A 27726-nucleotide genomic window follows, 5' to 3' on the forward strand; every position below is an offset into this window, starting at 1 on the left:
ACACAGCTGTAAGGCCATGTTCAAGCAGCTCTCAGGTATTTCAGCCTTCATCAGCATGCTAAGCATGAGTGCACGTTTTACTGTTACTGAACAACACAACCAAGTTGTTGAGCCACAGATCTCAAAAAAAAATACGAAGCAATAGACCATATCCAGTTCCTACACAAAAGAAGAAAATAAAGTTCAGCAAAATAAGCGTTCTGAACCACAGCACAGATGATATTTGGTCCCATTTTAATGTTTCCTCTCAGAGTAACCCAACACATTTCAGGAACAGTATGTCCTGAGCTCCTACTGAAATATAAATTACAAAATCTATCTCAAAAAGCAAAACCATCAAAACTATCCCCAATGCAAGTCTTAAAGAAGCTGTTGTGTTAGTGCTGATTTTGACCTTGGAGTTTTCTGTTGTTGACACCCAGCCACTGGAAATGGGATTTACATCATCAACTCATTTCTTTTTCAGCACCAAAGAGTTACCAGTTCACAATGATTCTCAGTCAAAGATGAGCTGTTCTGGACTTGAACACCTGTAGCAAAACATTGAAAAGACTTACAAAGATTACAAGATGTCATTCTTCTTAGATTTAAGACTAGAACTGGACAAAAAAGGCAACTCTCCAGAGGCAAGGGACGGAAGCAGTCATTTATTTCATGACAAGCTCAGATCTCTCATTAACAACAATGTTCTTGTCTTTTGGAAAATTACATCAGCTAGTGCATTTCTTGAAAAATTAGGCAAAATAACTAAAATGTATATCTTTCTCTCCAAAAAAAGTGTATTTGTAAAAATACCTAAAATTAGTAAAACACGCAAAAACCTCCCTTTAAAGTATTCAGTAATTTATCTATCATTCCATTTCCCTTCTATTTTGCATTAAACGTATTTTTCACAGTGGTTTTGAACACTTAAGTACACAGCACAACAGATTTATTATTACTGTTATTATCATCATCATTATGTATTGCAGAGATAGTTATATCATCATCACCATCATCATCATTATTATGTATTGAAGAGATAGTTGTATAAGCATCATCATCATTATTAAGCATTGAAGAGATGGTTGTATCTAGGGAATTACCACTTAAGGGTGAAGTGGATTTTACAGAGAAGTTTATAACACTACAGTGACAGGCAATGCATAAGTAGTACATTAATTTGGACATTTCCTTTATACTCTGACATTACAACAGAAGGTAACAGGTTACCTAACCAAATTAGTAGGTGCATTAGTACAGCACCTATATGAATGCTATACGTTAAGTGTAAGCGGTCCTCAACGAGTATTTTTACAAACTTTCTTTGTGCAGGCATACAGACAAAAATCAACGTATTTGAGAAATGTGAACAAGGTCCATGTCACCTTTATTAAAGGCTCTAAGCTGTGCAGTGTTCTCACATGACCGTTTCCCAAGGCAAGTAACCTTTTTGCCTGACCAATTAAATCATAAATAAAAGACTTAACAAGTCTGTTTGGGGATTTTTTAGCCTGGAATGTTCATGGCAGCTTTACAAGACTAATCTGAACATACTAAAAATTACAAATAACCTTCCAATGTTACAAAACTGAAAAGACACAAAGAAGAAAAGAACATAATATCCACTCAGTATATCTTCCTGACTTGTTATATATAAGCAGACCTTGGCTTTCCTTGGAAATAACTGAACTTAACAAATCAATAGGAGAACACTGTATCAACTATTTCAACTGTTTACATTGAAGCTGGTGGTTCCCACTGTAACTAATAGCAGTAAATAAAAAAAAGTAGCATTTAATTTATGCAGCACTGCAAAAGGCCAGGAAAGCCAAAAACTAACGAGCCTGAGGTCGTTCACATTTTCATGCATCTTGGCTCTACAGTCTGACAGAATAGCTGGCACTCTGACAAACTTGATGCCAGATGGTTAGTAGAGCTCTAAATTTGTTGAAGAAGGTGAAGCACTAATGGCATTTAAAGCGAGCCACTGAGACATTAAGAAGTTAAACTGAAGTTTTTACATTGCCAGCTTTGTAATTCCCAATCTGTCTCAGAAGTTTAGAGTCTGTCACAAGAAAAAACAAATCAGAAAAATTCTGTAACCAAAAAACTCTTGTGGAAAAGGTCCGAATTTCCCAGGCAACAGAGGAACCCACCAATCCAAGAAAGAAAGGAAAAGAAAAGAAATAATCCAACAATACAGAAACAGCATCTTGATTCTTTTATCCATTTGTATATATGCAGAGAACACTCCAGCCAGCAGCACAAAGTAAAAACAGAAGTTTATTTTTAAAGATCTTATGAAGTTCCTAGATGAATGCTTCTTAATTTAAATGAGGTCTGTGGATATAATTGCCTGAAGATAATTTTTTTTTTTTTGCAACACTACAAAGGTACATTTGATCGAATGTTTGCTTCAAACTGAAAAGTTGTGTTTCCCCAAATGCCTGTTACTATTTTAGCCTTTGAAATAATAATTGCAAAATGAGAAACTCTGCCGTTGGCTCTACGTAATAAAGTGCAGTCCAGCTATGGTTTATTTAAGTTGATATGCAGCTTGTTTAAAAGATGGGTAAGAAGTGACTACATTTGAAAACGCTGCATCAAACCATTTCCAACATAACAAAAATTCTTGTAAAAATAAAGACTGCCAAAGAGACTTGCTTGAAGTTTTCATTTCTAACCCTTCCTTAAGGGTTAATGTCTTCCATTGATTTTATCCGAACAGATACAGAATCTGAACTTTGCGTAGGCAGGATTTTATGAACTCTGGTTATACAATCTGACCTGTTCCCCTTTCTAAAGGCTTGTAGACAAAAATGGAGAAAAGGTATGAGCAGTTACTTGACTATAATTAGAGTTGTTGCCTATTTACCTACAACAACATCATGTATTAGGGAAGTCTGTCCTAACCTGGTCCAAAATATTTCTATTATATTACTTTCTTCACCAGAACTGAAAATAAGCTGAAAACTACCATAAAGGCATGGACTGGAATAGGGCAGAGATCACCAAGCTATAAAACAGCTCAGAAAAGCCAAAATGGTCGTAACAGAAAGTACTTGCCGTGTGGCTTCCAAAGCAAGGACCACTAAGCTGAAACCAGACCTAGGCTGTTCCCGCCACACAGGGGGTGTCCTCACCAAGTGGCATCCAGATGTCCACCACCACTGCTGGACCATACGATGCCCACGGCCCCCCACTGCTGCATGTGTGCCTCAGCTACTCCAATTTCAGCAACATTCAAAATTTAAAAATTCTATTCAATATTAGATTTAATATTGTGGAATGGCACTTCAACAAGCAATAACAGACTCACCAGCAATTAGTATTTTTAGCAGTATTTCAGCTTCTGTTTAGGTTAGCAACAAATAGTTATGTACATTTTAATTGTACATGTACACTAGCACTCACAAATTTTATTACATTTTTATATAGATTTGCAAGACAAACCAGTCCAGTGCATTGCCAACATCTGTACCGCCACACAAAAGAACATACAAGAACTGATAAACTAGAGAAGCATTAGTACAACCGAAGGGAAGTTTGTTTCTGCCTCCTACCCGGCCTGTTTTCAGCAGAATAAAAGGGCTCTTCCAAAGCAATAAAAGCTACCAGATACAGAAGTCAGTGCTGATTCTCTGCTGGCACCAAGCTTTCATTACAGTCCAGAAGACAACCAAAAATATATTACACATGGAACTTCTGTATAGCAGATGATCTCTTCTGACCTGCCAGGACTAGTGCGCAGCTTCCTCTCTTCAGCCTCAGGTCTGGTAGGCTTGCTACCCCCCTGCATGCCTGCCCAAAGAGCCTCCCCACAGAGCACTCTCAGAAATCGTGGCTAACCAGCCCTTCTCCCCCTCTCCTTCTTAAGTCTGGCACCTTGGCATGAAGGAACACAGGCTCTTCTGCACCCCATGTGGAATAAAGCATCACCATGAACATTGCAGTGAGCCAGGGGAAAAGCAGCTTGAGAAACTAAGGGATTAAGACGCTGCTAGCTGGCGCTAGCGACACTACATTTCAGCTGGATTCAGTGGTTCAAACAGCAACTGAAGCTGTGTAAATGCAGTCTACAAATCTTAAGTTAAATCACCTACAAGTTTCCTGTATTGTTCTTTTGTTACTGTTGTTTTTTTGATTAAAACCAGATAATTACAACTTCTTATTAAGGGTAACCTGACAAGAACGCATGCAAGAATGAAAACTTCCAGCACTAACTTCTCATGTCACAGTTCATGAAGTCCTTCAGTTTTGATTTGAATTTAAAGTTACACCCACCACATTCTCTTGTTACAAAACTACAGACAAGTATCAACAAAACTGATTTTCTATCTCCACAAAAGCAACAGGTCTTCTAATATTTGAAATTTAGGTTTACCTATGCAAGTTTACGTTAATTAATGCAGTATTTTAAAGACAGAGCCTATTGATATGTATACTTTATTTGCTAATAGCAAAACAAGTCTGAATCTTACTTCAAACCAAGGAGATGAGAAAGGGGAGCTAAATTAAAAGCTCGGTTCTGAACCAAATTAAGTCAGAAGCTAATTCTACCATTTATTTTTAAGGAAAGCAGGCTCAGAACCCACAGAACTTTCAGAAGTTAAAAAAAGAGCTAAGATTTTTTCTCTCAATCTATGCCACAGTGCCGTATCCTGTCACTTAAAGCTATAAATTTAAGCTTTTTTCCTTTCACAAATATCAAAACAAATAAGCCAAAAAAAAAAAGAAAAAAAATGCAATTAAGGTAATGCTATACTTCAGTTTGGTAAAACAGATGAATATATGATACAAAGCCCATTCTAATCTCTATTCAGCATTACCATAAAAGTGGATGCCTATCAGACAAAACTTCTTCAAAGAGTACGTACTCCTGTTAAAAGGAAAATCCACCATTCTCTTCAGTTTATCTTCAACTGAATGTAAGCAAAACGTACAGTTAGCAGAGCTCCATATGATGAATAACCAATGTTAGGAAAATGGTTAACTATCAAATAGAATCTTCAACTAAAGTATTCCAGTGCACTATTCACTTTTTCTGCCATAGATGGTAGAAGAATGGAGTTGTGTTTATATATTCAGAGAACTGAAGGATAACTCTCCATTGTAACACCGTATGAAACAGAGTCAGCGTGCAAGCCACCTTCTGCTCACACCGCTCCCCGGCGCCGCTCAGCCGCCAGCAGTACTACCAGTGCTACACTACCCTCTAGCGTCCTTTCTCTGCATAGCAGGCACGTCTGTCGAACACTGATTTGCATCTAGCATCAATCTTATTAAAAAGCAATCAACCGGTTTTCTGGTATCATGCAACGAAATAATTTATTTCAAAATAGTAAATCTGTTATTAAACAGTAAACAGTTATTATATTTCATTAAAATGTGTTGATTTTTCCTGAATACAGAGCATTTTAATGATTTAACCAGGCATCAAGTCCATTAAATTATTCTAAAGCTTTCGGGGGACACTGCAAGATGCTGCTTTTAAGCTATACAACCAATTAAGCACAAGTGCTTTTAAATGCCGAATATAGCAGTCACCACATCAAACTCCAGAATTATACTGATATGTACCTAATGACCACTCATATGCTTTGCAGGCAGCATTTCTTAGCAAAAAGATCTTACGATAATACTTTATTTTAAATAAGAAAGCTAGAAGTCTGTTTACACAGACAAACCTTTCTTGTGTAACTTGGAAACATTGGTTTTATAATTAATGTAGTATATTTGGCAAGCATGCTCATAAAGGTTAACAAAAACAAGGTTAGACAGCACCCAAGTACCTTATTTAGGAGACCGATGGGAATGAGACTGACCACAGCAGTTGAATTCTGCACTGAGAAAATTAGCATCGCCTGCTCAGAGAGGCCACTGGTATTAACCCAGAGAGAGCACAACAGTACAAAGCTACGAACAGACTCATAATATCATTCAGATTGGAAGGGACCTCCAGAGGTCAGTTTCCCACTCAAAGCAGGAATAATTTCAAAGCCCTTGAGCAACCTGATCTGAACACTTCCAAGGATGGAGACTCCACAGCCTCCTCAAAAAGAGTAATTTGTTTTTTTCTTAAGTTGAAACACAGCTACACTCATTGAAACAGCCAGGATACAAAGGACCTCTTCTGACACCAGGGCAGGCTGCTGGCCCCCTCCCAGCCTGCCACCCACCTTGGTGCGCTAGTTCTTTGCTGGTGAGTGGTTTCCTCAACAGCTAGTATGCAGGCTCGCAATGCTGCCAGGGTTTGCTTAGCCCTGGGCACAGGGCTTTGAATTTGCTAAATTTTGTGAGGTTCCTAATGACAAGACAGTTTGTTAACTTCTCTCTGAAAGGCAGCTCTATCCTCCTGCAGTACAGCAACTGCTCCCTCCATGTTGGTGCCACCTGCAAGTTTGTCGTGCATGCCTTCCACCCCACCAACCTGGTCACTACGAGCATGTCCATCAGCTCTGCACACAGCATAAACCCCCATGGAAACCTCTCCAAAGCACCTGTCTCACAGACTCTGAACTGTCAATCATCAGAGCTCAACAGCCCAGCCAGCTCTTTGTTGATTTTGTAGTCCCATTCATCTAGCCTGTATCTTCTCAGCTTGACTACCAGGATACTGTAGAAAATGGTTGAACGTCTCACTAGTATTCTTACCCACTCAAATGTAACCACCACTATTTCAGAACCTGTCATACTGGTTACATACTATTAAATCCATTAACCAGTCTGGCAAAGAAGGTAGGCATGCTGTTCTTCCTTCTGTCCCCTACCCCCATTTTTTTTTGTGGTACATGACTTCATTAGTCCTCCGATAGTGCCCTTATTAAATCTCTCCCCTGACCCCTCTCCAAGCCGCTGCATAATCTATATTTGCAAACATTAACAGAATATGAAAACAAAGCAGTGGCTCATAACAGAATGACATTAGAGGATAACTAGCTTAATCGGGTTTGACAGATTATATCCACTGTACTGTTATAAATGTCAAAGACATTACCAAAGTAGTTCTAGAGACTGAAGGTCTACGATACTTAGCTGTCTAGATCTCTTTGAAAGTACTTGAGTTTAAAACACACACATACACATCAGAATCTCTGCTTCAGTTTCATAAAGCATGAAGGGGCTATACATATAAGAGTCTGCTGTACTCAACGTTTTTTTAAATCTACTTGGAGATGGCGTATTCTAAAAAACACTTAAAATCAACTTAATGCACTACATTAGATGCCTGCTTTTACATACATCAGGTTTCTTAAAAGAACTTCAATGTTCATGGAGAATTAGAGGTAGGTCTCCAAGAGTAATGGCATACCTGGATTTAATTGCTCATCTCTTCGGTATTTTAATGAAGAAATTTCCTATTAGAGGGTACAATTAACAAGCCCTTCTATTAAAAACAGCAAAACACATTTAAACCCTAATGACTTTACAGGCTCAAAACTCCATGTGATGAAAATTCCAAGAAAAACAGAGAAATTATCAAGTTTTTAAATTAAATCCTAATAGACACCGAGAATAAAATTAAAGGGATTATTCCCAAACTGCAGTTAAGTGTAATACTGATTTTGGAACTATAAGAAAAAACAAGTTTCATACATTATGGACTGAAGGTGTACCACTGCTGTTGTCCCATACAAGTAACAAATCGTAAGAACCTCCAGATCACCCTTTCTGAGATCTTTCTTTGTAAAATACCACTCTCTTGATTTATCGTTCTCTAGCAGTCAAGAATATAAACCAGTGTTAACAAAACTAGCTATGGTTTGTCACTGTCTTCTCTTAAAACTCTGACCTTCTCTCCGCTTAACTTTTCCGGCAGTGAATTTCTCCAGACTGTTTGGCTTCCTTAATAAACCCACAAACTGGAGACACTTTGTTTAAGGTAAGGAGCATTTTCTTTCTACTATCTGATGTGAGCATCAAAATAAGTAATTCCTGAACATTTCACATTGATTCCAATTTGCTCCATTTATTCTATCCCTAGTGCAAGTTTATCTATTCTTAATTTCATTAAAATGGACTTCTGAAATAAACAGAAACGTGGAAATGCTGGTACTAAACAGAAGTATAGGGGAAAATGCCTATTCCATGACAGAGTAAGAAAATGAAAATACTTTATAACACACACTGTAAGGTTGTATAAACAGATATTATCAATACCTAAAAAAGTGTGCATTTTAAGCTACTCCTTGCAAACCCTAAGGAGCATGCACACCCAATTTTATTTAAAATCTCTAAGCTTTTGAGTAACAGTTGATTGATTTCTTTAAAAACAAACAAAAAAATCACAAAATCCCAAAAACTCAGAAAACTTTATCATCAATCATTGATATAGTAGCAATTAAGAAAAACATGTAGAAAGACATAAACATCAGCCACAGTAAGTACTTAGCTACTTATTAGGTAAGAAAAATTCCAGTTAACCTTACAAAATAAATTGTCTACTACTACTGTTGTGCCAGAAAAGCCAATTGATGAGGCCTCCAGGACTCATTTTGTCCATTTCTTTTTAACACAGTGCCCAGCAAGACAAAAATTGAGTAAGGACACATTCTCCTTTAAGTGACTAAGCTGATACAGCTGAACATTCACGTGAAGCCAGACTTGAGATTGCACGAAAACCTCCTGTTACAGTTTGCAGGTCTTCAATACAGACATAGATCTTTTCATAGCTTTAGGAATTGAGGACAAGTATTTAAAAAGAAACTCTTACAACAAATGACAGGCATTGTTGGTATAACTCAGAAATGGTATGTAGAAAGATGGAAGAAAAAAAAACCACCAGAGGACTATGTCTTAGAAGCCAACAGAGAACTATGCTTCCAGTAACAACACAGGCAACTACTAGGCCCAGGAGTTTGAAGCTGCATTATTCATTCCAAGCAAAAAGCATTACAGACTTTCACAAAAAAACTTTTCAGCAGAGCTTGTGGAGCATAAGTACAATCCTGGTAAAGCCATAAGAGAGCCAAGACAAAACTGAATCCAGTGCTCAGAAGACAGTATTTGACTTAAAAGATGAGAAGGTGACACACAGGTGCACTGCAAGGGATGGGAGATCAGATGGTGGAATTAAACCATCTAAAAGGAGGAGAGAAGACTGCAACAACCACCTTCCACAACTGAAATGGAAGATCAAGAAAAAAAAATTATTAATAAATGAAAGGCAGCCAAAAAACTAGCGATGGAATAAATCAGATCACCCTGGTAATTCATTCTTGGAGAAGTCAGAAAAAAATCCCTTAAGAAATTCTAGGCATACAGATTCAAGAAGGGAAGGAGGTTTGACTGGTGTATCTGAAGTGACAGGAGAGCTTGGTTTTGTAAAAATGAAACTCAATGAGGCTGAGAGCAAAACAAGAGAAGAAGAAGAAGACGACAAAAAAAAAAAAGACAGTTTAACTGAAGAATCTGAGTGAAGTAAGGCCACATCAGTCACAGGATGTTCAGACAAGCTCTGCAGTACTTTCATGCCATAAACAACTCTGGGCTGTGTCAGGGATGGCTTTCCTCAAAAGGAAATACTGTTCTGTTCCATAGCACCAGATTCCAGGTGAAATTCACCTATGCCAATCTCTGACACAAGCCTCAGAAATTACGAGAAAAATTACAGTTTGGATGCACTTAAACTAACACTTATTTGGGTTATATGGATAAGAGTCTTCAGCTCTCACTTATTTTTGTAATGATCACAGCATGAAAAGTAAAATACATTTATTTTATTTTTCTTTTTAGGTTTTTACCTAGTGTTATGTTTATAAAAATCAATAGCAATTCCTGTAAAAGAACCACTGGTATTTTTAGTATTCCTTGTAATTAAATTGGGAAGGTTTGATCAGTGTTGAAACATCTATGGCTTCTCTTACAATACACTACCATCCCCCAAGGCAAAGTTGCACTTGGTGTAATTACAGAAAAGAAGCACATCAAAGGTACTAGAGCTGCTTTAATTAACAAGATTATTCTCTGCTGCAGTTCTCATCTCTCATTTTAATTTTAATGCCAGCAGATCATAATGGATACTACCCACATCAACTGAGCACAAAATCAGTGACCTGAAAAGGTCGCTACTCATTAACCTGATCACAATATAATAGGAAATTAATAAATGCCTTTGAAATTTAGACCAGCAGAAAGAAATAACATTCAAGTCACTAAAATTTTTAATTCATCAACAGTTCTGGCACCACTCATTACTGCTAATACAGGCCAAAGAAACAACAACATGAGAAACTACTTTGGTTTCACTCATACCTTTGATAAAGATTCTTTAAGCAACTTAACTTATACCACCTGTTTGTGACACAGCTACAGTTAACTACTAAATGCATTACATAAATAAACTGAACTGACCAATGCTTAGCTTGGTATTTATAATTCTAACTAATAGAAGCCACAGAATTTAGTGTATAAATGACAATCACTTAAAGCAACATTAATAAAACTATGCAAATTCAAATTCAAAACTAACGCTTGGTAATTTTTCTACTTACCTTTAGCTTCTCCTCCTAAAATGTGGTATAGATTGCATATATCTTAGTTCATCAATTTCAAACAAGTTACAGCTTCATCTGTAGCTGGTAAATTCTACATCTATTTTACTATTAAGTATATCCTCTCAAGAGTCCCTCCTAACAGTCCTTAAAACTCCCTCAGAATCTTCTACTGGAAATAAACTAAAACTCAAAAGACATATGGAAGGAAAAAGGTAATTCTTGAATGGCAGACTTTCAGCTTGTGTACTCTTACTTTCCACACCCCCAGTCCTATCAAAACTTCTTAGTCTTTTCAGAAGAGCTGACATATTACTACAAAAATATCTCTGCTGCTCCAATGGCAGAAAAATCTACATAACCACTTAATGCTGAAATAAACCTTCATAGTTTGTAAAATAGCTTTTTGCAGTTGCAAAAATAAGCACTTACTGTTAAATAATTCTGAATTAGCCTGTAAAACCTATAAGGAATGTTTTCCATGTTTTCCCCTTGATGCAAAATTGTTTAAATGTAAAACTTACAACAGTAATTTTTCTTTGGTCTTGCAGCTGGATTCTCTGCTAGTCCGTAAAATATAATCAGCTCCAAGTCTGCAGGCAGGCGGGCCAATAGCACCTCCTTGCTTAAGAACTTAACTTACCTCCTAGCTTTCCAAGGCCACTGCTTCAGACCTCTCTGTGCGAATATACAGATATCCAAGCTGGATATGAACTCACAAATCAAATAACAAAAAGAATTCAGTCAAGGCAACAGGGCTCTTTTTCCTGCCACTCATGTTGCTACAGGATTGACAAAGCCCCAAAGCAGGTTCAGACCTGATTTACACCCAGGTCTCTCTTACCTTCTCAGCTCCTTATACACCTACACTTACGGAAAGTACTCTTACATCTCTACCCTTCTGTATTAAATTACATATATATTTGAAATTCTATAGAAATCACTAAATGTCATGAATAAACACTTACCATACATTCACAGTAAGGAGATGAGAAGCCTTTGCCAATACTTATTATTATTATTGGAAGAAATATAGCTTATAGGTGACAAGGCCTGTAACTATTTTATCAGGCTTGTCTGTGTTGAAACTAGTTTACAAAAGTCTCATCAATTCACCAGTTCAGGGAATTACATCCCCACATTTGGACAACATTTTCAAAAACCTATGCATGCAATTACTAGGCCAACACAAAGAATTGCAAATGCACCATGTTTTTTGTAAAGTAATAAATTAAAGAAGGTACAAGAAAAAAAAAATCAGTTCCATAGCCCAAAAATCCATGAAGAAATCATTTCCGATTCCTTCAGCTATACTGCAGCTCACAGAACAATTTACCCACTTCACTATTAACAGCAACAGGTGAAAACAGCTCTTTTAAAAAATGTCATTACTCCCCTGCTAGTGTTTCCCTGCTAGGCACTCCCCTCTTCCACAGCCTCAAACTGGAGTTCTGTCACGAAGTCCTTCCATGCAAATCCAAAGGTAGACCTAAGATTTAATTTCTTCAACAATAATCAGTCTTCACACATGCTGGTTGGGCATATCTGCAAGATACTGAATACTAACTACCAAAATACCTTCCTAAGCAAATGCTGATGCTTGCAGACACTCTTGACATACTGTCATGTACATATCATAATGCAACCTTTGACTGCAACCAAGAACTGGAAAGCCAGTTTCATATTTAAAAAGGATTAGTATTTCTACAGGGTTTTGCCACATCACAGAATTAAATTTAATTACCAGCTACTTGTGCTCTTCTGGCAGATCTTTAATCTGCCACTGCCTCATTACTATCCTATTAACTTCACCGAGATCAACTCGTCTGTTGAAGGCACTACTTTCTGCTCAGCTTTTAGTCAAATGGTCAGGAATGACAGATTAATAAAACCTCATCATGAATGGTTACATTATTATCTTCTGTATCTCACAAGAAAGATACATGTATTTATTTTTTAATGTGGACACTTCTGATTTAGTAGTCTTAAGTTATCTCAGTGCTCTTTCACAGCAGTTTAAACCTATCCATGTCAAGCTTCCACCATTTCACCACCTACATCCAGATTGATAATCCTACCCACAGCAGGCAGAAAACTGGTAAGAAGCCTGTCCAGCAGAAACCTCACTCAGCAGAACAGCTAATTGGTTTGTTCAGCGTGGAGAAGAGAAGGTCAAGGGGTGACCCTGTTGGAGCCTACAACTTCCTCAAGGCGGGCAACGGAGGTGAAGTGCTGATCTCCTCCCTCTGGTGACCAGCAACAGGACATGAGGAAAGGGAATGAAGCCATGTCAGGGGAAGTTCATGTGGGACATTAGGAAAAAGTTCATCACCGAGGACATGGTTGGACACTGCAGCAGGCTCCCCAGGGAAGGGGTCACAGCACCAAGCCTGTCAGGGTTCAAACAGTGTCTGGAGAATGCTCTTAGTCATACAGTCTAGTTTTAGGTAGTCCTGCCAGAAGCAAGGAGTTGGATTCAATGATCCTTATAGGTCCCTTCCAACTTGAGATATTCTATGATAATTCATCTACATTGGATTAGAACATTGCTCTCAGCAACGGTGGTCACCGGGCACGGTTCCCAGGCACCACTGAAGTAACCATCCCTTTGCCTTTTGACTCTTAAGACTCATAGAGAGCTTCAGAACAAGGACACACCTCTGCAAGTCTCAGGCTGCAGGGAGCACTTGGGGCCTGTCACTGGGGCATGTGGTCTTCTAGCCTGCAGGAGTGGTGCAGCTGTCCACTAACTGTGCTACATAGTGGAAGAGCTGTGGGAGGAGGTCACCGTGCACAGCATCACAGAGCCTGAGAAAGTGATCCGTTGGATCTGAAACCCCAAACCTTCAGCTGCAGCAGAGGGGCACAAAGAACCTGTGTCCATGAAGCTGGTAAGGTAGAACTCCTATCACAATGAAGGCTAGGACATGGTGACCTCTCACACCAGGAGGAAGGCTCCTGCCCCACCTGTTGACTTGCAGTTACACAACAGGTTCACTGTCTTCATAGCTGATAAGCTGGGAGTGCTGTCAAATGGAGCACCTCTGATGGCTTGGTGTCATCCACTCAGGATCACTAGAAGGAAGCAAGATGTGACAGACGGCTCCCTGCTGCAGGGAATGGAGCCACTCCATGATGTGTCTTCTAGGGAAGTTTGCTGATTGCTTGGGGCTCACATTTGGGACATTGTAGAAAAGCAACCAAGGCTCATCTGGCTCTCTGATTACTACCCTCTGCTGCTCTTACACTTGGGCACCAGTGACACTGTTAGAGTGGCCTGAGAAGTATCAAGCATGACTAGAGAGCACTAGGGGTGGCAGTCTAGGGAACAGGTGATGGTCTTGTCAATCCTGCTGGTGAGGAAGAAGAGTCTCAGAAGGACTCAACAAAACCTGTAGGTTAACAACTGTTTGGGCAGCAGGTGTCAGCAGCATAGTGTTGGTTTCTACAACCATGAGATCCTTTTTGAGAGTCAACAACTACCTGGAAGAAATGGGATGCATTTTCTATATGGGGTAAAACTACTTCTGCCAACAGGCTGGCCAAACTATTGTTAGGGAGAGCATTAAACTAGAAATCATGGGGAAGGGAGTGATTCCTCAACAAATAAGTACAGAAGAAAAAGGCAAGTCTCACAGTGATGGGAACAGAAGGGATACAACAACCAAAAAAAGAGGTGAAGAGTGGACAGGCATGTGAAGAAGGAGGTGCCTGCAGAACAGCCTAACGGGGAAGGTTCTTAAGCCTGCACTGGCCTTGGTCCTCACGGGCAGCTTTAACCATCCTGATACCTGCTGTGTAGTGGGTTTGCTTGGCAAGGTTTTGGTAGCAGGGGGACTACAGGGGTGGCACCTGTGAGAAGCTGCTGGAAGCTTCCCCTGTGTCCGACAGAGCCAATGCCAGCCGGCTCCAAGATGGACCTGCCACTGGCTGAGGCTAAGCCCATCAGTGACAGTGGTAGCACCTTTGTGATAACCTATTTAAGAAGGGAAAAAAAATCTGTGCAACAATTTGCAGCAGATCAGAGGAGTGAGAATATCTGAGAGCAACAACTCTGCAGGCACCCAAGTTTGTGAAGAAGGAGGGGCAGGAAGAGCACAGATTCCTCTGCAAGCCACGGCGAAGATCACGGTGAGGCAGGCTGTCCTTCTGCAGCCTATGGAGGTCTGTGGTTGGAGAAAATAAGACACCTGCAGCACATGGAGGACCCCACACCAGAGCAGGTGGATGCCTGAAGGAGGGTGTGACCCTGAACCAGGTTTGCCAGCAGAACTTGTGGACCTATGGTGAGAAGAGCTCACACTGGAGCAGGTTTGCCAGCAGAACTTGTAGATATATGGGGGACTCACGCTGGAGCAGCGTGTTCCTGAAGGACTGCACCCCATGGAAGGGACACATGATGGAGCAAGGGAAGTGTGAGGAGGAAGGAGTGGCAGAGACAACGTGATGAACTGATAGTAACCCCCATTCCCTGTCCCCCTGCACCACTCGGGAGGAGGAGGTGGAGAAATCAAGAATGAAGTTGAGCCTGGGAAGAAGGGAGGGTGGGGGAAAGGTGTTCCTAAGTTTTGACTTCCGGTTCTCACTATCCTACTCTGATTTTAAGGGTAATAGATGAAACTAATTTTGTCCAGTCTGTTTCGCTCATTACAGTAATTGCTGAGTGACCTCTCCCTGTCCTTATCTCAACCCATGAACCTTTTGTTATATTTTCTCTCCCCTATCCAACTGAGGAAAAGAGTGATAGAGTGGATTTAGTGGGCACCTAATGTCCAGCCAGAGTCAAACCACCACATGCTGGAAGGACAATGCAGCAAGTCTCATGCAATCTAGGAGATTTTAATACATTGATGACAAATTCCTGGCACAACTGATTGAGGAACCCACAAGGAAAGTAGCTTTACTGAATGTGATACTTCTAAACAAGGCAGAAGCAGCCTTGGCATGACCATGAAATGGTGGAATTCAAGATCCTAAGAAGAAAGAGCGGAGCAAAAAGTAGGACCATTGCTCTGTATTTCTGGAGCGTGGACTTCAACCTCTTCAGGGATCTGCTTGGAAGAATCCCAGGGGATGTGGCCATGAAGAGAAAAGCTGTTCAGAAGAGTTGGCCGATATTCAAGGATCACCTCTTCCAAAGATAGGAAAGGCCCATCCCAACAAGCAGGAAATCAGCAGAGATGGCAGGAAGCTTGCATGGATGAGCCAGGAGCTCCTGACTAAACTCAGACTTAAAAAACAAAGAAATGTACAAGAGATGAAAGCAGGGACAGGTGACCTGGGAGGAGTACAGAGCTGCTGTCTGAGCATGTAGGGATGGCAAAGGGTGACCTGGCATTTAATTCTGGTAAGGGATGTGAAGGGCAACAGGAAAGCCTTCTGCCAGGTAGATAAACACAAAAAAAAGGTGGCTAGTGAAAACATGAGCCCACTGCTGAATGGTGCGGGGGAACGGGTGACACAGAACAGGGAAAAGGCTCAGGTGCTCAATGCCTTCTTTGCCTTGGTCTTTACCAGTAAAACCAGCCTTTGGGAATCCCAGGCGCTTGAAAGCAGAGGGGAAAGTACGGAACAAAGGCGGCTTACCCTTGGTGGAGGAGGACAAGGTCAGGGAGCATTTAAAACTAACTGGATGTTCAAATGTCCACAGGGCCTTATGGGCTGCATCCATGCATGCAAAGGGAGCTGGCTGATGCTATTGTGAGACCAATTTTGATCACCTCTGGATAATGGGAGAGATTGCTGAAGACTGGAAGAAAGCACGTCACTCCTGTCTGCAAGAAGGGCAAGAAGATCCAGCAAAGTACAGATCAGTCAATCTCACATCAATCACTGGGACGTTAGTGGAGAAAATCCTCGTGGAAACTATTTCCAAACACATGAAGGACAAGAAGGGAATTGGGACTAGTCAGATGGACATACAAAGGGGAAATCATGCTTGACCAACCTGTTGGCCTTCTACAGTGGGGTGACTAGCTTGTGGATGAGGGAAGAGCAGCGGATGTTGTTCTTCTGACAGCATCTCAGACTCCCATAACACCCTCCTAGATAAGCTGATAAAGTACCACTTAGATAAGCAGACAGTGAGGAGGAGCGAGAAGTAGCTAAACAGCCAGGTGCAGAGGGTTGTGACCAGTGGGATGAAGTCCACAGGTTGCTACTGGAGAACTCCAGGTGTTCATACTGGGGACAATACTATTTAACCTCTTTATTAGTGACCTGGATGCTGGTACAGCATGCACACAATTGCACTCTGTTGCTAAACGTCACAGATTATACACTGGGAAGAGTGGCAGGTACGCGGCTGTGCTGCCATCCAGAGGTACGACTGATAAATGAACCTTTTCAAGGAAAGAAGGCTCAGAAAACAATGCAGGAAGTCACCAAAGCTATCATAAAGGAAGCTGGACACTTCAACACAAAGGGGAGCTGAGGGTGGCCTTTGCTTTAGTTAAGCTGCTCTATCAGTTGAATGGGTCAACCGTTTGTGTAAATGGCCTCCACTGAGAAAATCAATAGACAGCATTATCTTCCTGACCCAGCCAGACCAGCATGAATTAAGTATTTATACGGCTGGGCTCAGCATAGTATGAAAGCTGAGCAAACACCACCTTTCATGTTTGAACCTTGAAGAGAGCAATGGGCTTGACCCGAGCTCAACCCATGCACTCCTTCCCCGCAACTTAGGATGCAGAGTCTAGTGATGGCTAGCAGTAATCACATTTCTACTGTGATCCAATATACACTGCAGACGGCAATTGCCATATTGTGATTCTACTTGATTTCAGTACACTGCTGTCACACGAATTTTGATTTAGCTGAGTGATACATCAGGTATATTCAAATAAGTAAACCTGATATTAATCTTTCGATTTTTCCCTGTGTGGAATATCTAAAAGAACTTCATCCTGGAATACCGGACTCTGACAAGAGGGACCCTGACAGGCTGGAGAAATGGCCTGACAGAAAAGTCTTGCATAGGGGGAAGAACACCTCCAGGCACCAGTACATGCTTTGGGACCAAATGGATGGCAAACAGCTCTGTAGAGAAGGACCTGTCAGACCACAAGCAAACCATAAGCCAGCAAAGTGTCCTTGCCCTTGCCACAAAGGTGGCCAGCAGCATCCTGGGCAGCATTAAGAACACTACCTGGAGGTCAAGGGAGGTGATCCTTGCTGTCTACTCAGCACTAGTCAGGCAGTCTGGAGTGTTGAGTCCAGTTCTGGGCTTCCCAGTACAAGTCAAAGCAACTTACTGGAGCATGTCCAGCACATGGCCAAAGATGACTAAGGGACTGGAGCATTTTTTGTAGGAGAGGCAGAAAGCTGGGCCTCTTCAGCCTGGAAATGAAAAGGGTCAGGAGGATCTTATCCATGTGTATAAATGCCTGATGGGAGGCAATGAAGATAAAAGGAGCCAGTCTCTTCTCAGCATCATGCACTATCAGGGTAAGAGGCAATCAGCACAAGTAAAACACGTAAAACTCCATCTGAACACAGGAAAACACTTTTATTGGCTAAACCCTGGAAGAGGTTCCCAGAGTGGTTGTGGAGTCTCCATCCCTGCACAAATGCAAAACACAACTGGACGTGGCTCTGGGCAACCTGGTCTCACTGACCTTGCTTGAGCAGGGGGGTATGGACTAGATGATCTCAAGAGGTTCCTGCCAACCTCACCCATCCTGTGATTCTGTGATGTAAGCAACGGTGACATGACAGGGATCATGCTACCACTGCAGCTGAGAACCCTAACCCTGCCAGACTGTGAAAGTGGTCATTGACAACTGACATATCCTGATAAGAAGCAGATATTCCTCTTCACACAGCACAAGAGAAAACATTTCAAGTGGGAAAAAATTACCCTAAAGTATGAGATGGTAATACTGCTTCTTTTCACCACTATTTGGAGGAGCTGTATTACTAGTACCGTGTTACTGCTGCTGTACCAACCACGAATAACAGAGATCCCCACAGACTAGATGATACTTTCCTTCACACTAGCATTATATACACACACTAATACCAAATTATGAGATACAGCAGCTCCTTCCTGAAACCCTACAAGAGTCCTCCCACTCACACAGTGAACCCACCTCTCCCGATGAAAGAAAATAATCACTGGAGCAACCTGGCTTTTAGTCGCTGCTAGATTTAAAGTGCCTGTGAATGGATCTCATTTTTTTTTCATCTGCTCAGCCTTTGCCTTTCTCCTGATGATGCAGAAATTTAGCTCCTTCTAAACTTTGCAAAATCACCTTATTCACAAAATTTTGACAAGTATCTTCTCAGATACACTTGTAAACCCACTTTATGCATTTAACTATATTGAAAATGAGTAAATTCAGCAAAAAATATTTAGAGGTCTTTAAAATGGGCTAATAATATTTTTTAAAATTTTAAAAATTTGCCTTTGATACACCATTTAAGAACCTGGAATAATAAAATTCACTCAAGTGAGGCCTGTCACCTAATCATGTGGGGTTTTTTTCTTTTTTTCAATGCAAATATAAAAGGAAATGCATGAATTTTTTAAAAAATATCCTACAGAACAGCAAGTCACTCCTTACAAGTCATGAACCATTGGGAAACATACTGTTTCAGTTACAAAAGTTTATTTAAGCAGTGGTAAGGAATCAATACTTTCAGAGAGTGAAAAACTGCAATAAACAGAGCAGTGAAAACAAATGCCTAGAGTTCATTCTTAAGAACATCAAAGGCTATGAAGCTATTTTCTTGCAGCAGACATTGCTAAGAGAATTAATGCATGCTTATTTCACTTTCTCTAATAGTCAAACTTTAAAATTCACATTTACACTTAAATACCATTATTAATGTACTGTAAAGCAACTACATACATTTATTGTGTTGAAGGAAGATGACATTGCTTCTTCAGACCCAGCCTTTATAAGACTTAACAGGATTATTAACAAATATGGGACACTTACATAGAAACACTGTATTTTTCCTCAAAATACGAAGCAGCACTACGCCATCACAGCATTATCAATCTACCAATGCTATCAAAAGCAGTCACACGGTATCCAGATTAATTACAGTAGCTGTAATATTTTAGATATAGGCAAAGGGATCATTTGTATTAAAGGATTAAAGTTATTCCTTCGGTTTTTTCCCCTCTTGAAATACAAATACTGTACAACAGCATGTATCACAGCAGAATCTGAAAAAATCACCAGTGGTTGTTATCCTAACTTTACAACATAAGTTAGTCCTGCAAACATAGATGACTGTTTCCAGTGGGGATCTGTCATGGCCCACAGAGACCTAGCAATTCCCAGAGATCATAAGTGATATAGTTAAATCTTTAGTTTTTCCAGAAAACATTTCTCAGAAGTTCTGCCAGTACAGTAAAATTCTGCACATGCACAGTCAGGATCTGTAGTAACATGACATTGTGCATTTATTGCTTTTGTCCTACCAAAAGGCTTTTTTTCCCAAACAGCACACCAAGTATCTATAAAATGGTGAACTCTGACCCACACAAGGACACAATTTCAAAATGTTATATTACTCTGAGTGTCACACAACAAATTCAAATTGTTGTCTTATATGGCTCCAGTTGTGGAGCCTGCTCACTTCGTTTTCCACGCTAACAGAAACTTGGAAGCTATATTGAGCTTATTCTCCAATTTAAGTGTTTGGGTGTGGGGCTTTAACTTCTGAAAGCAAGCTGAACATTTAAATCAGCTGAAAAGCTTTAAGAAGTGATCAAATAACCATCAGTGATTCAAAGCTCATCAATACTGACCTTTTAGTTTTGGCAGACAAACAGAACATTTATTAAATGTAGCCTCGAGAATAAAATAGCCAAAAGTCAACTGTACATAATTCATTTGTATTAGCAGTTTGCCATCTCAAACACCACCTATGAGTAGAATAATTTTCCTCAATCTTTTTTTTCTTAAGCAGCACTTACACACAAACACAAAAACCTTCAAAATATAAAAATTCATTACACTATTTCATTCAGATTCTCTACCATAAGCTATTGCAAATGTTAGCCTTTTCTCCACAACCACCATAGGCAACAGAAAGTCTCAAACTCATAATACTTGGAAACATTCTGTTCCTTCAGGATGCTCAAGTCATTCATATTATCCAAAAACTTAGCTACCTTCACTCCCACATTCCTCCTTCACATATTGACTGATTAAGTAATCATTAGAAAGCTGTCAATCAGCTGTCTTGCCATACTAAAAAAACACCAAAACCTTAAGTAGGCCCCTATGAGGAATCACCAGATGATGACAGAGAGAACCCATTCTTCTGTGCTTTTGTACTGAATTCAGACCACCACCACTATAAAGTTTAAAAAACCAGGGGATTCAGTTAAAGATACTTGTCTCCAACCACTGCCATCATGATAATGTTCGGGGTAAATCAAGTTTCATAACACTCCTTCCAACAATGTATTCTAAGTCACTGACTTACTTTTCTCCAAGTCATACCACAGAATGCTGTGCTCAATGAGAAGATTAATTTAGTTATATTCCTGAGGAAGAGGATGGAGAGGATACACTGCAAAAACAGACTTGAGTGCACAATTCAATTTTGCATTGCAAACTCCGTCAAAACATTGTTTTAAAACAATTGCCACTTCCCTCATTCCTTTAAAAGCAAGCAGTTCCTTGGTTTTTCTGCTCCTGCATTTCTTTCATTGTCCGTCCTCATTGCACCCATGCTCTTCACAGCAAGTGTAATGCATTTAGAGCTCTTCACGAAGCTAGTGTTTTCATACTACATGGTGGTGAGAAGCTGAGTAAGTACTTTCCATCTGGTTCTACCATGGAAGAAAACAGGCAGATGCCTATTCTGGAAACCATTTCTGTGGATGACTCATCAAAGAATCTGTTTAAAATTGGAGGAATTAAGAGCAGGGATTATGAAACACTGACAAAAAAAAACCAATAATCAGCAGCACCCTGTAGGCATTTTAGAAGAACTCGAGGTTAAATAGCTGAATAAGGAATGACAGCAGGTTAACTCTCATTCAGCAGTTCCTTGGCACCTCAGGACTAGAAATGGTGAAACAACTTCCAAAAAAATTAAAATCTGCAACAAATAAAACTGTTAATGTAAGCAGAAGTTGTAATTAAAAATATGGTTAGTGAACACTTACAAAAAATACATGATTTACATGAGAAGAATTGGCATGGCTTTTGAAAAAGGAAATCCTGCTTTTCAAAACTATTTAAGATCTCTGAAGAATTCAACAAACATGGGGGTGAGTGCTGTAGTTGTCTAAAATCAACTTTGGCTTTGCAAGACTTTTAACAAAGTCATTTAACAAAAGGTTGCTAGGAAACTAAGCAGCCACAGCATCAGTAACATTACTCAAGGTGTAAACCTCTGGCTTGAATAAGCACACTGAATAGATGTGCAAAAAAGGCAGGTGGAAGCCACAACCAAAATAAACAAAAAGTTAACTCTTCCCATCCAGGGTTTGTAGGCCTGAGGTGTCTTCTTGCCAGCCAGATGTTACAGATTTTGCAGACAGAAGAACTCTACATTGGTTCAAGGGGGAGAAATTCACAGACGGAAAAAAAAATAATTTACTGGGGCATATTAAATAAACACAAAGCCACACCTGACTCAAGAAGTTCCTTGAGCTGAAACTCACTGGAGAAAAAGAGAGCAGGAAAAGTGAAGTGTCATGCATCTGCTCAGTTTCATCTTTGGGCATCAACTATTACCTATAACTACTTTTTTTCCTAATATATAACATTTACAAATGTTATGACTTACACTACACGTATTTTTAGTAATGACTTATTTACAGGAATCTCACCAAAAATAAATTCCTGAACTCTGCCGCTTTAAAGAGACTACTACACTATTAGTAAAATTACATGCCTTTCTACTTGTTTTACCAATCAACAGAAACAGGTTAAATCAATATAGGTGCTGGCATTTTTCTTTTTCTTTGGGGGTTTTGCACAAACTTTTCACTTCAGGAACAACATACTGCCAGCTCACTCCACTAAAAGGACATACATACACAGGCATCTAACTAGATCACAAGGTATTTAGGATTACAAGTCACTGCCTGCTTTAGAAAGATACCGGAGTTCGCATGGTTATATTAACCCTTCCCCAGTGCTTCAACGGATTTCAAAGTTTGCTGTAAAGTTGCTAGGTAAAGGTAGTTTTATTGACAAAGCACCGGAGACGTACTTCACTGCAGGGCGCCCAGGAGACACCGCCCCCCCTTCCCGCACCGCGCCCCACGGACTCCAGGGAACATTTTTCACCGTGTCACCGCGGGCGGCACGGGAAGGGAGCCCGGGGGTCTAACCAGTGCAGCCGGGCGAGAACCAGAGACTTCTTAAAAAAAAGCTCACACCACCTCGTTGTCAGCCTCTAACTGCCACCGAGCCCCCCCTCCCCCCGCCCGCCATCTTCACCGCCGAGGGCGGCGGCTCAGCCGGTGTCGCGCCCGGCCGCGGGGAAGGCGGCTCCCTGCGGGGAAGGGCCGCTCTGATCCGCCGGCGGCGCCGCCGCCTACGCGCGGACACGCCCCCCGGCAGGTACGCGTGAGCGCTGCCACACAGACGTGCGACAGTCCGGTTACACTCGAGCCGCTACCTGGCGGGCGCGGGCGTGAGGGCGGCTTCGTTCCCGCTAAGCAGCCGGGCCCCTCCGCGGCACCGCTGCTGAGCGACCACGCGCAGCCCGGGCGCTGCTCCGCGCCGCCCCCCGCCCCGGGACCTCAACGCAGCCTCCCGAAGGCCGGGGGCGGGGCCAGGGCCCGCCGGCCCCGCGGCCCCTCCGCCGCCCCGCCGCACGCGTCACCTGCAGCGCCCGCACTCCGGCCGCCTCTCGCAGCGCTCCACCGGCAGCTCCCACAGGCCCGCGCAGCCCTCGCCCTCCTCGGCCGGGGCCGGGGCCGCCCCGCTGCCGGCCGCCGCGCTGCCCCGCTCCATGCCGGCGCGGCGGGAGGCGCCGGCCCCCGCCAGGGGGCGCCGGCAGGCAGGAAAGGCCGCCGTACCCGTTCACGTGAGGCGTCCCCGCCCCCTGGCGGGAGCTCGTCCAATCGGGGCGCGAGGAGCCTTCCAGCCGGCGCGTGGCGGAGCGGCGGGGCGCAGCCTGCAGGCGGCGCTGTTGCCGCACGTTGTTCCCTTCGGGGCGCCCCGTCTGCCGCCGCCCGGCGGGGCTGAGCCGCGGGGTCCCGGGAGCTGCCTCCGCCCTTTCCCGGAAGGGGCGTCGACGCTTGCGGGCGGTGAGACGGGCGCTAAGACGCTAACAGCCCGCCTGTCATGGTGGCAGGCCTCGGCCCTTTTCCGCCGCACCGCGGCGGCTCCTCGCGCGCGAATTGCAGCTTAGCCCGTGCCTGGCCCTTCCGAGCAGTGGCGAGGGCGGGGAGGGGCCGGCCGGTCGGTGGGGGTCTGCCCGGAGCCCGGCCGGGGCCTGCGGGGGTGCGCTGCTCGGCAGGCCGCCAGGTGCGGGAGAGCCCGGCGGAGGGCGTGGGGCTGCCGGCCTGCGGCCCGGGTGTGTGCGTGGGCGGAGCGGCCTGCTGGCGCCGGCGGCGCTTCTGCCGGGAGACTGATAGTATTTTTTTTTTTAATTAACTGCTAGTCGTTAAATACGTGTCTGACCATTTAAATCGGTATTTTTTTTAAGTGCTTCAGAGTAGGCGTTTGGGCGTTCCCACGCCTATAGGTATCCCTTATACTCTGGAGTCCCGTCCTTCAGGGGAGAGGCTGGAGCACCATGCTAGAGGGGGGTGGTAAAGTAACAGCGTAAGCTCTGACTGCCTTTTCCAGCCTTAGTAGTACCTGGTCTTCAGAAACGAAAGGAACTGTAGATACAGGCCAGAATTTAGGTGGAAGATACACTGCTCATTAAGTGGTAGTGAATAGAGCCTATTGGCATCTGTTACACTTGTAACAATGAAATCCAAGGTTGTTGCAGTTTACCTTAGAAATCTATTGAAACATAGTAACTAATGAATCTCCATGCAAGAGGTCTTCTCCTGAATTAGCAACTGCAGATGTGTTAGCTGGTTATTTCCTGTTTTCTCCATCCAAAATAAAACATACACTGTTCACATATTTACAATCTTCATGGCCATTTGATGTAATTTAGGCCTGCTGATACATGCACAATATTAAGATGGTTTTGTGTTTTTGTACTGTGGGTTTGTATTTGTAGTTCAAGCTACAAATTATTTTTTTCTTGTAAAGCTGTTAGAAAGTATTTTACTCTGAAGATTAAAACAAAGAAAATCAGACCAGCGATTCTTAAGCTGGCTGTAAAATTACATAGTGCAAATGCAAAAAAATGAGGTAAGGAAAATACCGATACGCAAATTTAAAACTATAAAGTTATTTTCTGTTAGTGTTATGTGTCACCTAATTTAGGACAGGAGGAACTGGAGAGGGAACTTTTCTATTAAGCTGAAAGCCTTATCACAAGATGAGTCGGTATAAACTAGAAAGAGCTAATGCAGCTATAGTAGACAGGAGGTGAAGTACTGATGACTTAGTTCTGGGTCACGTTCCTACTCCCACCTCACTGAAAAGAGTCCCCATGCAGTGCTACTGACAGAAACCTGGATATGCCTTCGCAGCTTCCCACAAAAGTCTTCAAAGAGGCTTTATCTAGTCTTAGAAGAATAATCGCCTTCGGTCATAAGCTTAAATGTGAACCATTGTAAGTCATTCTGGTCTGACTACACAGAAGAAGAAAATTGATCTGCAGATAGATGCCTAAAACAGTTGTCATAACACATCATGAGGTAATTTTATTGTCAGGGGAATAGGCAAATATAGCAGGGAATAGCCGGAGGCTGAACAGAGGGCGCTATAGCTTTTCTCTCTGTGTGTATGTCTGAAAAGCAAAGTGAGCAGTTCAAACAAGCAAAAATTTGGCATGAGATCAGGTTAGGATAAGCTGCCTGTGGCTAAAATGTAGGCTTGATGGTAGAGAGTTCCTGCCGTCAGAACATCACTGTTCTGGACTACCAACAAAAGCAGATGGGATTAAAAGCCAGCTCAACCCTAGCGTTTGCTATACGCATGTTGTTCCAGAGCTTAACAGACTTCTCTCACTACAGGCCAGCAAACCACAAATCTGACACCAAATACTCATTTAAAAAGATTGCAAGCATAATTTCTAGGCCAGAAGGTTTTAAAAAAGTTTAACAGGAGAAATGCCTGAATACTGAAAATTGAGGGGAAAAATAAAATAGTTTTCATGGCAGATCTTGATGATCAATCTTTTGCAGGGTAATAGGTAGGTATGTCAGGTATGTCCACACTACCTATTTAATGAATTACTACCTTCAGTATTTGATGTGTGTTCTTAAATCCAAATTAACACTTCCACCATCATATTAGAAACCTGAGGAACTCACAACATCTCTTTGGACCAGTGTTTGCAATTTGTAGATCTGCAGACCTAAGTGATGGCATGACTGAGCTTCTTGCTTGCACTTAATACTCTTTGATGTACTGAACTCTTCCCTTTTTGGGGTCATAAACAATCACATGTTTAATGACTAGCTGTAGACTCACTATAGTGTGGAAAGCCCATTAATTTTTTTGGAAAGTACCATTCGTCTGCAGGTCAAATCTCTTCTGCATCCTTACATAAACTGATTCTATTTTGCTCTAGGATTAGCCCTTATGAAGTAAAAACAAGTTAAATTTATTGCCATTGCAAGTGATGTACCCAGAAAAGTGTCACGTCCTCCTCCACCAAAAAGTTCACATTCAATATATTATTATTTTTTTAAAAGAGATGTGAAGAAGCTGTCAGGATGGCAGTTCTCAAACAAGTGTATTCAAATGTCAGGTGTATTTCTCCAGCAGCTTTACCCAGTTTATTTGAAAGTGCCATGTTGCTACTCCTTGGCTGGACTCCTGGTTTCAAATACCAATGTAAGTAATTTGAATCCTGCTGGATTTATAATCTTTTTACAAAAACTGTATTCTCATATAGAATGTGCTTTCATGGCAGCTCACAAATATTGAGTTCAGGTCAGTTGTATTTTTTCTTCCCTGTCCACCCCCATACTCGGCCATACATTCAAGGGATTGATCCAAAAGCCAGCAGCTAAGCTGGATGAACTGCCTGAACAGGCTCACTGCACAGTCACTGGTGTCAGCGTGAGGCATAGGCTGCATACGTGGAGTCGGAGCTGGGAGCTTGGAAGCCATGATCGGCTAAGCTGCTGCCTCAGTGCATGGCAAGTGACCCGGAGAACTGACTGGCACTGGGGACTGTGAGCCAAGGTGAAACAAGGTTGGAGACAGGTGAGCTGGGAGATGCCCATTACAAAGGCTGCAATGAACAAGAAGTGATGATGGTTTTGTCTGTTCTGTATTCTTCACAGCACAAGACACACAAACTTCTTGCTATTTCTACTGTAGAACACAGCTAACAAAGCACTTTCTAAACTGGTAGTGTGTGTGAACAGAAGCCTACATGCACGTATAGAAACCAGCATATTCAATAAGGAAGTTCATGAGCAATGCTGGTAAATAACATTGTGGGTGACAATAGAGCTCTGTGCAGGACAGGTCTGGGGGCGTCTGAACTCAAAACTAGGAACTGGTGAGTTTTGGGGAAGAGCTTACCTTCTGTTTGATGCAAGCATGCACTGACCTGGTTTACCAGCCCACTTGTTTCCCAAGACAGGCCTTTTTGAAGCAAAAAAGAATGGTTTAGTGAGACAAGGTAGCTGGCCAGAATAATACAACTCCAGCCTCCCACCAAGGACTTAGTGACTACTGTTGGAGGTGCTGTATTTTTCCACTTGCACAGAGATGCTGTGAGGCTCAAGGGCAAAAGCTGTTTGTTACTGTCTCTGTTCTGGAAGGTGCCATACTGTAATTGATTTACAATGCAAAAGCTGGGAGTAAAACATAGTATCGTTTGCCTGGGCAGCTAAGGATTGCAGGTAAAAAAAAAAAAAAGAACAGGGAAACCCATACACACACCAAAAAACCCCAATGAAAAGTATTTAGCCATCCAGTACTGAAAAACGGATACTATGGTAAGAACAGTGTAACAATCATGTACACTACATAATCTTACCTCCTATCTGTTGAACCAGTGGGCTTCAGACATTACCCTGTGGATAACTGGCTAGCTGAAAAGGGTCACATAGACATAGTCCAGCTGGCTGGACAAAAATGCACATCGCTCTCAGCTTACCTGAAGTAAAGCAAAAATACACTATCCTTGGCTGTTCTTGTTACGCAAGAACAGGAAGATCGCAGTGGGAAAA

The 27726-nt window shown here is 41.9% G+C and overlaps 1 protein-coding gene across 1 annotated transcript in view; it reads right to left on the reverse strand.

Moving 5' to 3' along the window:
* The window catches only part of DTWD2 (DTW domain containing 2), a 96561-nt gene extending 73113 nt beyond the window's left edge, over positions 1-23448 (reverse strand). Inside the window, exon 1 of the mRNA XM_040580496.1 lies at positions 23286-23448. Within this exon, the coding sequence (XP_040436430.1) occupies positions 23286-23416 (131 nt within the window). The 5' untranslated portion in view covers positions 23417-23448. The remainder of the gene's footprint in view (positions 1-23285) is intronic.
* Between the last annotated feature and the right edge of the window lie 4278 nt (positions 23449-27726).

This window comes from Falco naumanni, chromosome Z (assembly GCF_017639655.2).
Source record: "Falco naumanni isolate bFalNau1 chromosome Z, bFalNau1.pat, whole genome shotgun sequence".
NCBI classification, from domain to species: domain Eukaryota; kingdom Metazoa; phylum Chordata; class Aves; order Falconiformes; family Falconidae; genus Falco; species Falco naumanni.